Genomic DNA, 15,102 nt, shown 5'->3' on the forward strand with positions numbered 1-15,102 from the left:
TGCGGAGGGGGGTGGGTGTCCCTTGAAATGCGGAGGGGGGGTGGGTGTCCCTTGAAATGCGGAGGGGGGTGGGTGTCCCTTTAAATGTGGAGGGGGTGGATATCCCTTTAAATACGGAGGGGGGTGGGTGTCCCTTGAAATGCGGAGGGGGGAGGGTGTCCCTTGAAATGCGGAGGGGGGAGGGTGTCCCTTGAAATGCGGAGGGGGGAGGGTGTCCCTTGAAATGCAGAGAGGGGTGGGTGTCCCTTTAAATGCGGAGGGGGGTGGGTGTCCCTTTAAATGCGGAGGGGGGGTGGGTGTCCCTTGAAATGCGGAGGGGGGTGGGTGTCCCTTTAAATGTGGAGGGGGTGGATGTCCCTTTAAATGTGGAGGGGGTGGATGTCCCTTTAAATGTGGAGGGGGTGGATGTCCCTTTAAATGTGGAGAGGGGGGGCCGCGCATGCTTATTCGGCCCCACCACAACACGAGGCTGCCAGTGCGCCTGCGCGGGGCCTCCGGGCAGCAGCCTGAAGGCCGGGCCCGTGGAAGAGGCGGAATCAGCGGCCGGGGTAAAGTAAAGTGTTGGGGAATCGATTTAAATTGAGGTGAGCGGGGAGCGGAGAGCGAGATTATAAAGTAAAATACGGGAAAAACCAAACCTGAGAGTCGGGCGGGACCTCCGCGGAGCCCGAACGGAGCGGATTGAGCCGCTCGGGGGGGCGGAGTGAGCCGGAGCAACGTGTTTCTGACTGACGGGAGCGCGGACCAATAGGAAGAGGGCTGAGCTGGGAGGACTGAACTGGGCGGCCTGGTCCTCCAACCAATGGCGGCGCGGCAAGGGGGCAGGGCCTCCTCTCCGGCGCTGAGGCTGGGGCCCGATTGTGACGTCATCAGAGGAAGAGGCCCAATCAAGTGGATGGAGGCCCGATCCGGCCTGTGACTGACGGGAGCTCTGACCAATAGGAAGACGGCTGAGGTGGGAGGACTGAACTGGGTGGCCTGGTCCTCCAACCAATGGTGGCGCGGCAAGGGGGCGGGGCCTCCTCTCCAGCTCAGGTGCGCTGGGGCCGATTGTGACGCGCTGTCCCGAGGTGAGAGCAGCTCAGTCAGCACAGAGCTGGGGCTGGAATCTGGGAGAGGGGCCGCAGGCAGCACAGAGCTGGGGCTGGAATCTGGGAGAGGGGCCGCAGGCAGCACAGAGCTGGGGCTGGAATCTGGGAGAGGGGCCGCAGGCAGCACAGAGCTGGGGCTGGAATCTGGGAGAGGGACCGCAGGCAGCACAGAGCTGGGGCTGGAATCTGGGAGAGGGGCCGCAGGCAGCACAGAGCTGGGGCTGGAATCTGGGAGAGGGGCCGCAGTCAGCACAGAGCTGGGGCTCGAATCTGGGAGAGGGGCCGCAGGCAGCACAGAGCTGGGGCTGGAATCTGGGAGAGGGGCCGCAGGCAGCACAGAGCCGGGGCTGGAATCTGGGAGAGGGGCCGCAGGCAGCACAGAGCTGGGGCTGGAATCTGGGAGAGGGGCCGCAGGCAGCACAGAGCTGGGGCTGGAATCTGGGAGAGGGGCCGCAGGCAGCACAGAGCTGGGGCTGGAATCTGGGAGAGGGGCCGCAGGCAGCACAGAGCTGGGGCTGGAATCTGGGAGAGGGGCCGCAGGCAGCACAGAGCTGGGGCTGGAATCTGGGAGAGGGGCCGCAGGCAGCACAGAGCTGGGGCTGGAATCTGGGAGAGGGGCCGCAGGCAGCGGGCCTGGCAAAGGGGCAGAAGCTTCACAATACAAGCTTCTTTGAAATGTAAAATTGTTTCCTACAGACAGCCTTGGTCACTCTGCAAAAAAAAAACTGTTTAACAATTCATCATAACTCCCCTGCTTTAGGAGAGGCATAGAGTGCAAAAGCAAGGAAGTTATGATGAAACTGTGTAAAAGACTGGAGCCAGCTGTGGCTCAGTGGGTAGCAGAGTCAGAAGGTTGTGGGTTCAAGTCCCGCTCCAGGGATGTGTGTTCAAATCCCGCTCCAGGGACTTGAGCACATAAAGCGAGGCTGACACTCCGGTGTGGTGCTGGGGGAGCGCCACACTGTCAGAGGGGCAGTACTGAGGGGGCGCCGCACTGTCGGAGGGGCAGTACTGAGGGAGCGCCGCACTGTCGGAGGGGCAGTGCTGAGGGAGCGCCGCACTGTTGGAGGGTCAGTACTGAGGGAGCGCTGCACTGTCGGAGGGGCAGTACTGAGGGAGTGCTGCACTGTCAGAGGGGCAGTACTGAGGGAGTGCTGCACTGTGGGAGGGGCAGTACTGAGGGAGCGCCGCACTGTCGGAGGGGCAGTACTGAGGGAGTGCTGCACTGTGGGAGGGGCAGTACTGAGGGAGCGCTGCACTGTCGGAGGGGCAGTACTGAGGGTGCGCCGCACTGTCGGAGGGGCAGTACTGAGGGAGCGCCGCACTGTCAGAGGGGCAGTACTGAGGGAGCGCCGCACTGTCGGAGGGGCAGTACTGAGGGAGCGCCGCACTGTCGGAGGGGCAGTACTGAGGGAGCGCCGCACTCTCGGAGGGGCAATACTGAGGGAGCGCCGCACTGTTGGAGGGGCAGTACTGAGGGAGCGCTGCACTGCCGGAGGGGCAGTACTGGGGGAGCGCCACACTGTCGGAGGGTCAGTACTGAGGGAGCGCCGCACTGTCGGAGGGTCAGTACTAGGGGAGCGCCACACTGTCAGAGGAGCAGTACTGAGGGAGTGCCGCACTGTCGGAGGGCCGTCTTTCGGAAGAGACGTTCAGGTGGACATAAAAGCTCCCATTATTTCGAAGAAGGGCAGGAAAGTTATCCCCGGTGTCCTGGCCATTATTGATCATGCAAATTGGCTGCAGTGTTTCCCACATTACAACAGCGACTACACTTCAGAAAGTACTTCATTGACTGTAAAACCGTTGGTCGTGAAAGGCGCTATCTAAAGGCCAGTCTTTCTTTATTTTCTTTCCTGTATTTGCATTAATTACTTATATAAACCTCTTTTACCGTCTCCTGCAAGGGGAGGAATTACAGACGGGCAGCTTAACGCAAACTTCACACGAAGATCTGACAGAGTCACTCGATTCATCAGGACCTGAATATCATCGACATATGGAAGCGGAAAGCAGCAATCAGAGTGCGGGCAAACTGCACACGTGTCTTGTGTGTGGACGTGGATTCAACCGAAGGTGCAGCCTGGGGAGGCACAAGTGTAACCAAAGCGAGGAGAGTCCGTGCAAATGTCGGGAATGCGGGATAGGATTCAGTTGCCTTTCCGAGCTGGAGACTCATCAACGCAGTCACTCTGTGAAATGGCCGTTCACCTGCTCTGTGTGCGGGAAGGGATTCACTACACAATCCGTTCTGCTGAGACACCGGCGAGTTCACACCGGGGAGAGGCCGTTCACCTGCTCAGTGTGCGGGAAGGGATTCACTACACAATCCGTTCTGCTGAGACACCGGCAAGTTCACGCCGGGGAGAAGCCGTTTGCCTGCTCTCACTGTGAGAAGAGGTTTAACCAGTCTTGCCAGCTGTTGACACACAAGCGTGTTCACACCGGGGAGAGGCCGTTCACCTGTTCCGTGTGTGGGAAGGGATTCACTCTCTCCTCCACCCTGCTGATACACCAGCTGGTTCACACTGACGAGAGGCCGTTCTCCTGCTCCGAGTGCGGGAAAGGATACACTCGTCCCTCCTCTCTGCGGCTGCACCAGCGAGTTCACACTGACGAAAGGCTGTTCACCTGCTCCGAGTGCGGGAAAGGATTCAATCGTCCCTCCACTCTGCGGAAACACCAGCTGGTTCACACTGACGAGAGGCCGTTCTCCTGCTCCGAGTGCGGGAAAGGATTCACTCGTCTCACCTCTCTGCGGGAACACCATCTGGTTCACACTGACGAGAGGCCGTTTAAATGTTCCGACTGCGACAAGAGTTTCAAATGCTCCAAGGGCTTGAAGAAGCATCGATGCATCCACACCAGGGAGAGGCCGTTCAGCTGCTCTCACTGCGGGAAGAGGTTTGGTCAGTTATCGCACCTGGTGAGACACCAGCGACTGCACACCGGGGAGAGGCTGTTCACCTGCTCAGTGTGTGAAAAGGAATTCACCAGTTCAACTCGCCTGCTGAGACACCAGCGAGTTCACACCTGAGCGCACTGGTCCCATTCTGCTGTTAATCACATGAAGGACTGTTCTGTGTTAATAATGGCAATTACGGGGTTGGGGGGGTCGGGGGCGGTTTGAAGATGCTGACAACCCAAGTAACTAGGCTGGAGTTTAAGAGGGGTCAGCCTCAGCTCAGTGGATGACACTCTCACATCTAGAGTCAGAAGGTCGTGGGTTTGAGTCCCACTCTGGAGACTTGAGCACATAATCTAGGCTGACACTCCAGGGCAGTACTGAGGGAGAGCTGCTCTGTCAGCGGTGACATCTTTCGGATGCAACGTTAAACCAAGGCCCCGTCTGCCATCGCAGGGGGGCGTAAAAGATCCCGTGGCCGTCATTTTGAAAAACGGAAGCGAGAAAGGATCTCGACTCGGAAGATCAGGAAGTAGAATAAGGAGCTAAGGAATAACAAGGGGTAGAAAACACTGGTAGTAGTATATAGGCCCCCTAACCATAGCTAAACCGTTGGACAGAATATTAATCAAGAAATAGCAGGAGCTTGCTACAAAAATAATGCAATAATCTTGGGGAACTTTAATCTTCATATAGAATGGACAAATCAAATTGGCAAAGGTAGTCTGGAGGATGAGTTCATGGGATGCATTTGGGACAGTTTCCTAAAACAATATTTCATGGAACCAACCAGGGAACAGGCTATTTTAGATCATATGTTGTGTAATGAGACAGGGTTAATTAGCAATCTCATAGTAAAGGATCCTCTGGGGCAGAGTGATCATAATATGATAGAATTTTATGTTAATTTTGAGAGGCACTTGCCTCAGTCCAAAACTAGAGTCTTAAACTTAAATAAAGCCTATTGCATAGGTATGAGGGGCGAGTTGGCTAAGGTAGATTGGAAAAATAGATTAAAAGATATGGTGGTAGATAAGCAGTGGCTAGCATTTAAAGAAATATTTCATCATTCTCAACAAAAATACATTCCATTGAGAAACAAAAACTCCACAGGAAAAGTGATCCAACCGTGGCTAACTAAAGAAGTTAAGGATAACATTAGATTGAAAGAAGAAGCTTATAATGTTGCAAAGAATAATAGTAAGCCTGAGGATTGGGAGAGTTTCAGAAACCAGTAAAGGTTGACCAAAAAGTTGATAAAAAGGGAAAAAATAGAATGAGAGAAAACGAGTAAGAAATATAAAAGCAGATTGTAAGAGTTTCTACAAGTATGTAAAAAGGAAAAGAGTAGCAAAAGTCAACGTTGGTCCCTTTCCTACATTGCAACAGTGACTCCACTTCAAAAAAAAAAGTACTTAATTGGCTGTAAAGTGCTTTGAGAAGTCCGGTGGTCGTGAAAGGCACTATATAAATGCAGGGAAGCAGCTAGCCTCTGTATGATTGAGAGCTGACCATGTGGGGAATTGGTCACAAGAACCTATCTCCTCCTCATCATTGTCCTCCCTCTAGCCCCCCCATTCACACCAGCCGCTACCTTATCTCACTGTACTTTGAGTTGTATGCCACGATGCTGATGAAAAGGAATAAAGCTGCCCATGTAAGTCCTGTATGTAATAGTAAGACCAACAGGCTGGAGTGTGTAGTCAGGATCTGTCTTATCTCAGGGTTGAGAAGATATCAATAAACAGCTAAAACCTGTTTTTTTTGTGTTGTCATCTCAATCCCTCACTATGTTACTGCTTTGTACCACAGTGCAGCCCCTGTACTTTCCAACATACGTACACATGTACAGAGCTGCAAGAACACTGAATGTGGTGTGTAATGAATGGCTGAACAGGCGGCTGAAGGTAAGATGGGCAGAGTAGTGTACGGTATGTGTCAAACCTGGGGACTGGGTGGTTGGACCGTGTGTCATCTACTGCCCCCGGATATTCCTCATTTGACTTGTGCTGGTCAGATTCATTTTTGTAATTGAGAAAACCTGCCAAACATTGTTTTTAACATTGCAGACCCTTCAGTACAAGGCAGGCGTGCGTATACTGGCTCTGCATATTCCGGAACATGAACCCATCTATCGTAGAGGTAAAACAGCTTATCTTCCGCTGTGAATTCAAATATTTTACTGGAATGATTAATCAGATATTTGAAGCTGTTGGTTCACAGGTAATAGATTCTGCTTGGACTGTGTTGTAATAGGTTTAGCCTATGTTTCTATAGGGACAGGGTACTGAGTTTGGATGATCAGCCATGATCTCATTGAATGGCGGAGCAGGCTCGAGGGGCCGAATGGCCTACTCCTGCTCCTATCTTCTATGTTTCTATGTTAGAGGCTGAGGCAGCAGAAATTATTATGGGGAATAAGAAAATAGCAGAAACATTAAAAAAATGTCTTCACAGTAGAAGACGCAAAAAGCACAGCAACAATGGTGGGGAACCAAGGGTGTAATGAGGGTGAGGAACTTAACGTCATTAATATAAGTAGAGAAAAGATACTAGGAAAACTAATGGGACTAAAAGCCGACAAATCCCCTGGACCGGACGGCCTACATCCTAGGGTTGTAAAAGAGGTGGCTGAAGAGATAGTGGATGCATTGGTTTTGATCTTCCAAAATGCCCGAGATTGTAGAATGGTCCCAGCGGATTGGAAGGTCGCAAATGTAACACCGCTATTCAAGAAAGGAGGGAGAGGAAAAACAGGGAACTACAGGCCAGTTAGCATGACATCAGTGTAGGATAGGGTGTACCTGTAGGATTTAGTAAACATTATTAAGATTCAATAACCACTCTAATATAACTATAATATGTGAAATTGTATGTTAAGAGCCTAAAAGCCTGTATAAAATGGAGAATGGCTGAGAGCAAAGCAGGATGGGATTATGCCAACCTGACTAAAAAGCTCTGTTTAAAATTACTGAAGTAATGGAATGTTGTGCTAAGTTTATGGAGACGAGGAATTCAGCAATATTATGCTTAAAGAGATAAAAACTAGAGAGATAGATAAGAGTTGGAGACGTCCTTCATTGGTCCAGCTATCGGATGGACCGACTGTTTTGTCAACATTCTAGGAAGTGTTCTGTGAAAAGTGAAGATCTGAGATAAGGGTACTTTGTTATGCATGGAGAAAAAGTCAGAAGGATCAAACAAGGTCATAAGATGGGTAAAGAGGGGAACAAGACTTTTTACCAGGTGTTAGAGGGTTAATTACTGCCACGTAGGCAGAACGAGAGGGAAAAGGGTATAAAGATACAGTTTTTGAACATCGAAAGCAGCGTACCGTGTAACCAGAGATTGATAGGAGCTTCGGTCAACAGAACACAGCAAGATCCCAAGTAAGCGCGCATGGGTCAACGGAACACAGCAAGATACATCAGGAGACTTGCGCCACGCTCACTCGGAAGGAACGCCGGGGTTTGAACGAACAGACTGTGACTATCTTCTTGTTAAGTACTACTTCTTTGTACCGGATGTTTAATGCTTAATAAACCTGTTTTGCTGATACACAGTATACCTGTACCCAGAGTGGTTTGTGTAGTCACGGACTGTTTTACTGATACACAGTATACCTGTACCCAGGGTGGTTTGTGTAGTCACGGACTGTTTTACTGATACACAATATACCTGTACCCAGAGTGGTTTGTGTAGTCACGGACTGTTTTACTGATACACAATATACCTGGACCCAGAGTGGTTTGTGTAGTCACGGACTGTTTTACTGATACACAATATACCTGTACCCAGAGTGGTTTGTGTAGTCACGGACTGTTTTACTGATACACAATATACCTGTACCCAGAGTGGTTTGTGTAGTCACAGACTGTTTTACTGATACACAATATACCTGTACCCAGAGCGGTTTGTGTAGTCACGGACTGTTTTACTGATACACAATATACCTGGACCCAGAGTGGTTTGTGTAGTCACGGACTGTTTTACTGATACACAATATACCTGGACCCAGAGTGGTTTGTGTAGTCACGGACTGTTTTACTGATACACAATATACCTGGACCCAGAGTGGTTTGTGTAGTCACGGACTGTTTTACTGATACACAATATACCTGTACCCAGAGTGGTTTGTGTAGTCACGGACTGTTTTACTGATACACAATATACCTGTACCCAGAGTGGTTTGTGTAGTCACGGACTGTTTTACTGATACACAGTATACCTGGACCCAGAGTGGTTTGTGTAGTCACGGACTGTTTTACTGATACACAATATACCTGGACCCAGAGTGGTTTGTGTAGTCACGGACTGTTTTACTGATACACAATATACCTGTACCCAGAGTGGTTTGTGTAGTCACGGACTGTTTTACTGATACACAATATACCTGGACCCAGAGTGGTTTGTGTAGTCACGGACTGTTTTACTGATACACAATATACCTGTACCCAGAGTGGTTTGTGTAGTCACGGACTGTTTTACTGATACACAATATACCTGTACCCAGAGTGGTTTGTGTAGTCACGGACTGTTTTACTGATACACAATATACCTGTACCCAGAGTGGTTTGTGTAGTCATGGACTGTTTTACTGATACACAGTATACCTGGACCCAGAGTGGTTTGTGTAGTCACGGACTGTTTTACTGATACACAATATACCTGTACCCAGAGTGGTTTGTGTAGTCACGGACTGTTTTACTGATACACAATATACCTGTACCCAGAGTGGTTTGTGTAGTCACGGACTGTTTTACTGATACACAATATACCTGGACCCAGAGTGGTTTGTGTAGTCACGGACTGTTTTACTGATACACAATATACCTGTACCCAGAGTGGTTTGTGTAGTCACGGACTGTTTTACTGATACACAATATACCTGTACCCAGAGTGGTTTGTGTAGTCACGGACTGTTTTACTGATACACAGTATACCTGGACCCAGAGCGGTTTGTGTGGTCACGGACACATTATTATAAGAGCTTTTGAAAGCTACATCAGTCATTGGGAAAATGCTGCAATCCATTGTTAAGGAAGTGGTATCAAGTCACTTCGAAAATCATAACATGATTCGGCAGAGTCAACATGGTTTTATGAAAAGGAAATCGTGTTTGACAAATTTATTCGAGTTTTTTGAGAATGTAACTAACAGGGTAGATAGAGGGGAACCAGTGGATGTAGTATATTTGGATTTCCAAAAGGCATTCGATAAGGTGCCACATAAAAGGTTATTACACAAGATTAGGGCTCATGGGGTTGGGGGTAATATAGTAGCATGGATAGAGGATTGGTTAACGGACAGAAAACAGAGAGTAGGGATAAACGGATCTTTTTCAGGTTGGCAGGCTGTATCTCGTGGGGTGCCGCGTGGATCAGTGTTGGGGCCTCTGCTATTTACAATCTACATTAATGACCCAGATGAAGGGACCGAGTGTAATGTATCCAAGTTTGCTGATGATACAAAGCTGGGTGGGACAGTAAGCTGTGAGGAGCCTTTGGACCTTCTGACAATCACCTTAATCCTGTGTCCTCTGGTTCTCGAGCCTTCCGCCAATGGGAACAGTTTCTCTCCATCTACTCTGTCCAGACACCCTCATGATTTTGAACACCTCCATCTAATCTCCTCTCAACCTTCTCTGCTCTAAGGAGAACAAGCCCAGCTTCTCCAGTCTCTCCACATCACTGAAGTCCTTCATCCCTGGTACCATTGTGGTCAATCTCCCCCTAACCTTCTCTGCTCTAAGGAGAACAACTCCAGCTTCTCCAGTCTCTCCACATCACTGAAGCCCCTCATCCCTGGTACCATTCTGGTCAATCTTCCCCTAACCTTCTCTGCTCTAAGGAGAACAACCCCAGCTTCTCCAGTCTCTCCACATCACTGAAGCCCCTCATCCCTGGTACCATTCTGGTCAATCTCCCCTTAACCTTCTCTGCTCTAAGGAGAACAACCCCAGCTTCTCCAGTCTCTCCACATAACTGAAGTCCTTCATCCCTGGTACCATTGTGGTCAATCTCTCCCTTAACCTTCTCTGCTCCAAGGAGAACAACCCCAGCTTCTCCAGTCTCTCCACATAACTGAAGTCCTTCATCCCTGGTACCATTGTGGTCAATCTCCCCCTAACCTTCTCTGCTCTAAGGAGAACAACCCCAGCTTCTCCAGTCTCTCCACGTAACTGAAGCCCCTCATCCCTGGTACCATTCTGGTTAATCTCCCCTTAACCTTCTCTGCTCCAAGGAGAACAATCCCAGTTCTCCAGTCTCTCCACATAACTGAATTCCCTCATTCCTGGTACCATTCTGGTAAATCTTTTCTGCAACCTCTCTAAGGCCTTCACATCCTTCCTAAAGCGCGGTGCCCAGAATTGGACACAATAAGAAAGAAAGACTTGTATTTATAAGAACATAAGAAATAGGAGCAGGAGTCAGCCATTCGGCCCTTCGAGCCTGCTCCGCCATTCAATGAGATCATGGCTGATCTTCTGCCTCAACTCCATTCACCGGCCCTATCGCAATATCCCTTGATGCCCTTACTAGTCAGAAATCTATCGACTTCTGTTTTGAATATACCCAATGACTGAGCCTCCACAGCCCTCTGGGGTAGAGAATTCCAAAGATTCACCGCCCTCTGTGTGAAGAAATTTCTTCTCATCTCAGTCCTGAATGGCCGACCCTTTATCCTGAGGCTGTGGCCCCTGGTTCTAGACTCCCCAGCCAAGGGAAACATTCTCCCAGCATCCACCCTATCAAGCCCTGTAATAATTGTGTCTGCTTCAATGAGATCCCCTCTCATTCTTCTGAATTCAAGAGAATACAGGTCTAGTTTACTCAATCTCTCCTCATATGACAGTCCCGCTATCCCAAGAATTAATCTTGTGAACCTTCGTTGCACTCCCTCTATGGCAAGTTTATCCTTCCTTAGGTAAGGAGACCACAATTGTACACAGTACTCCAGGTGTGGTCTCACCAAGGCCCTATATAATTGGAGGCAGCGTTGGTGGTACCTCTCCAGTGATTTGAGGTGCACTGGAGAGATACCACCAACGCTGCCTCCGCAAGATCCTGCAAATTCATTGGCAGGATAGACGCACCAACGCCAGTGTTCTCGCTCAGGCCAACATCCCCAGCATCGAAGCTTTGACCACGCTCAATTAGCTCCGATGGACGGGTCACATTGTCCGCATGCCCGATACGAGACTCCCGAAACAAGCGCTCTACTCGGAGCTCCGGCACGGCAAGAGAGCCCCAGGTGGGCAGAGGAAACGCTTCAAGGACACCCTCAAAGCCTCCTTGAAAAAGTACAGCATACCCACTGATAGCTGGGAATCCCTGGCCCAAGACCGCACAAAGTGGAGTAGCATCCGGGAAGGCGCCGAACACCTCGAGTCTCTTCACCGGGAGCAAGCGGAAGCCAAGTGCAAGGAGCGCATGTCAATCCAAGCACCCCACCCACCTGCCCCTTCAACCACCATCTGCCCCACCTGTGTGGTCTCATCAGTCACCTGAAAACTCATTTTTAATGTGAAAGCAAGTCATCCTCGGCTCTGAGGGACTGCCTAAGAAGAAAGAAGAAGATACAATTGGAGTAAGACTTCTTTACTCCTGTACTCAACTCCTCTTGTCATGAAGGCCAGCATTCCATTTGCCTTCTTAACCGCCTTTCACGACCACCGGACGTCCCAAAGCACTTTACAGCCAATGAAGTACTTTTGAAGTGTAGTCACTGTTGTAATGTGGGAAACGCGGCAGCCAATTTGCGCACAGCAAGCTCCCACAAACAGCAATGTGATAATTGTAGTGTCCATGTGTTGATAGAGACACTGAAGACAGGAGTTGGTTCATAGGTGTTTATTAAGCAAAGTCTGGAGGGGTACTAACGGATATAACACAATATACAGGCTTATATAGCCCGAGTGGCCATTACCGGCATTACAGCACATATGGGGCTCTTAAAGGCACATACACTACAATTATGACCAGATAATCTGTTTTTTCGTCATGTTGATTGAGGGATAAATATTGGGCTCAAAACACCGGGGATAACTTCCCCGAAATAGCACCACGGGATCTTTTACGTCCACCTGACGGGGCAGACGGGGGCCTCAGTTTAACATCGCATCCATAAGACAGCACCTCCGACACTGCAGCGCTCCCTCATTACTGCCCCTCCGACAATGCAGCACTCCCACAGCATTGCTTCCCCTGACAGTGCGGTGCTCCCGCAGTACTGCCCCTCCAATGGAGCAGCGCTCCCTGAGCACTGTCCCTCCGACAGTGCGGTGCTCCCTCAGTACAGCCCCTCTGACAGTGCAGCACACCCTTCGTATTGCCCCTCCGACAGTGCGGTGCTCCCTCAGTGCTGCCCCTCCCACAGCGCAGCACTCCCTCAGTACTGCCCCTCCGACAGTGCGGCGCTCCCTCAGTGCTGCCCCTCCCACAGTGCGGTGCTCCCTCAGTACTGCCCCTCCGACAGTGCGGCGCTCCCTCAGTACTGCCCCTCTGATAGTGCGGCGCTCCCTCAGTACTGCCCCTCCGACAGTGCGGCGCTCCCTCAGTACTGCCCCTCCGACAGTGCGGCGCTCCCTCAGTATTGCCCCTCCGACAGTGCGGTGCTCCCTCTGTGCGGTGCTCCCTCAGTACTGCCCCTCCGACAGTGCTGCCCCTCCCACAGTGCGGTGCTCCCTGAGTACTGCCCCTCCGACAGTGCGGTGCTCCCTCAGTACTGCCCCTCCGACAGTGCGGCGCTCCCTCAGTACTGCCCCTCCGACAATGCGGCGCTCCCTCAGTAGTGTCCCTCCGACAGTGCGGCGCTCCCTCAGTACTGCCCCTCCCACAGTGCGGTGCTCCCTGAGTACTGCCCCTCCGACAGTGCGGTGCTCCCTCAGTACTGCCCCTCCGACAGTGCAGCGCTCCCTCATTACTGCCCCTCCGACAGTGCAGCGCTCTCTCAGTACTGCCCCTCTGACAGTGCGGCACTCCCTCAGTACTGCCCCTCCGACAGTGCGGCACTCCCTCAGTACTGCCCCTCCGACAGTGCGGCACTCCCTCAGTACTGTCCCTCCGACAGTCCGGCGCTCCCTCAGTACTGTCCCTCCGACAGTCCGGCGCTCCCTCAGTACTGCCCCTCCGACAGTGCGGCGCTCCCTCAGCACCGCACTGGAGTGTGAGCCTCGCTTTATGTGCTCAAGTCCCTGGAGCGGGACTTGAACCCACAACCTTCTGACTCTGCTATCCACTTTTTTTTTATTATACTTTATTGAACATTAAGAAGATTTACAACATCTTGATCATTTCACTGTGTGATACAAATCAATTCCGCCGCTCTGCACAGCCATTCCGCCACCACATTTTAACATCAAAACCTGAAGTTTAATTTGTCACCTGTAACATATATTAATCGATTGTACTTTAAAAATTGGTTGTAAAATACTATCCTTAAATTCCTTTCTGAATAAAACATCCACAGAGCCATATAATGGTCTTTTAGCTTATATTTAAAATAGTCTTTTCGATTGATTCTCCTCCCCTTAAAAAATGGAGCATTCCTTCTTTGCACAATCACGAATCTAGCCAAACTGAACATTAAATTAATTGCCGCTCCGCTAGACTCGGGCAGACTCTCCTGCAATCCCCATCTCAAAATTGAGTCCCACGGGATTCCCATTCTCGCTCTTCGGTCCCCACCCAGCAAAAAAGCTTCACACAACTGTCGAACATAGTGCTTAAAGTCATTTACCTGCAGACATAGCACCAGTAAATGGGACAGAATCTCATCCTGTGTCCCACACATTGGGCAAGTTGCCGCCTCCACTCGTCCAATCTTGCACAAGGCTGTCATGGTAAAAATCCGGTTATGAGCCAATTTGAAATCCAGTTCAATCCACTCTGGACATTTAAAATTCGCCCACACTCCCTTCCAAATCCTGTTGAAGTCCAGCTGTGGGTATATACTCTGCCAAAACTCCTGACCAGCAGGTGTCTTGAATCTCCATTCTCTGAATACCTCACAGAAATCTCGAGTATTACAGTTGTCAAATTGGACTAACTCTCCCCCTTTCTCCAGTACAAAGCTTGGAAAAGCAGGACGCATTTTACTTCCTTTGGAGATTTCCACATTTATTTCTTCCATCCAATCCTGTGGCATTGCCCTCACAATCTTCTCATACATGATTCCTATTGCTTTTCCTTCTACCTCCTGATCCTCCTCCCACACCATGTCCCTCACTATACTGGAAAATACTGGAAAGTGTGAGGTTATGCACTTTGGCAGGAAAAATCGTAGAGCAAGTTATTATCTTAATGGCAAGAAACTGGAAAGTACTGAAATACAAAGGGATCTGGGGGTCCTGGTGCACGAAACTCAAAAGGTTAGTATGCAGGTGCAGCAAGTGATTAAGAAGGCCAATGGAATGTTGGCTTTCATTGCTAGGGGGATAGAATATAAAAATAGGGAGGTATTGCTTCAGTTGTACAAGGTATTGGTGAGACCGCACCTGGAATATGTTGTATCCGTGTGTTAATGGAGACATGGAATGCAGGAGTTGGTTTAACAGGTGTTTACTGAACAAAGTCTGGAGGTGAACTAAAAGATACAAGACACGATACAGGCTTATATAGCCCAAGTGGCCACTACCGGCATTACAGTACACAGGGGCTCTTAAAGGCACATACACCACAATTCCTCCCCTTTTAGACAACCAGTACATAACATTTTAAGTAATCATTAATTAACATGTTTACAAGAACAATAATCTACACATTTGCTGAATTTAATCAATTATAAGTCAGTCTCTCTGGAGGCTTCCTGACTCGGTCCGGAAAGCGCCTCGGTGGTGTAGTAGTTTTCAGTGGTGTAGTAGGTTCTTTTGGCAAGGTCGATTCGGCTTGAATGCCAGTGTCGGGTTCATCTGGGTCCAATATCACCGGATCGGAGGTAGATACAATGGGTATCTCTGCTTCATCATTAGGCGTATAGAGTTGTGGGGTAGGTTGTCCCTTTTCGGATGACTCTATGATCTGGTCAGCATGGCGCCTTATTATGCTTTCTCCAATGTCCACGGTATACATCAGCAGTCCTAGTCGTGTGCAAATAGTTCCAGGC

The 15,102-nt window shown here is 50.0% G+C and overlaps 1 protein-coding gene and 1 long non-coding RNA gene across 2 annotated transcripts; both read left to right on the forward strand.

The window, feature by feature from the left end:
- The first annotated feature begins 463 nt into the window (after positions 1–463).
- On the forward strand, positions 464–7,561 carry LOC147082189 (uncharacterized). Its single transcript, XR_015076245.1, has 2 exons — positions 464–584; positions 6,066–7,561. It is a non-coding gene; the product is annotated as an uncharacterized LOC147082189 (long non-coding RNA).
- Positions 2,918–7,561, forward strand: LOC147082190 (uncharacterized). Its single transcript, XM_085980411.1, has 2 exons — positions 2,918–6,138; positions 7,368–7,561. The coding sequence occupies exon 1, from the start codon at positions 3,091–3,093 to the stop codon at positions 4,126–4,128; it is 1,038 nt and encodes a 345-aa protein (XP_085836537.1). The 5' UTR covers positions 2,918–3,090; the 3' UTR covers positions 4,129–6,138; positions 7,368–7,561.
- Positions 7,562–15,102: the final 7,541 nt, after the last annotated feature.

Source organism: Somniosus microcephalus, unplaced genomic scaffold, assembly GCF_052327205.1.
Source record: "Somniosus microcephalus isolate GS21.2 unplaced genomic scaffold, FLI_Smic_1.0 scaffold148, whole genome shotgun sequence".
Classification (NCBI taxonomy): Eukaryota; Metazoa; Chordata; class Chondrichthyes; order Squaliformes; family Somniosidae; genus Somniosus; species Somniosus microcephalus.

What these genes read in the sequence shown, in the direction of transcription:
- LOC147082190 (XM_085980411.1), top strand. Translation starts at nt 3,091, where the DNA reads ATGGAAGCGGAAAGCAGCAATCAGAGTGCGGGCAAACTGCACACGTGT.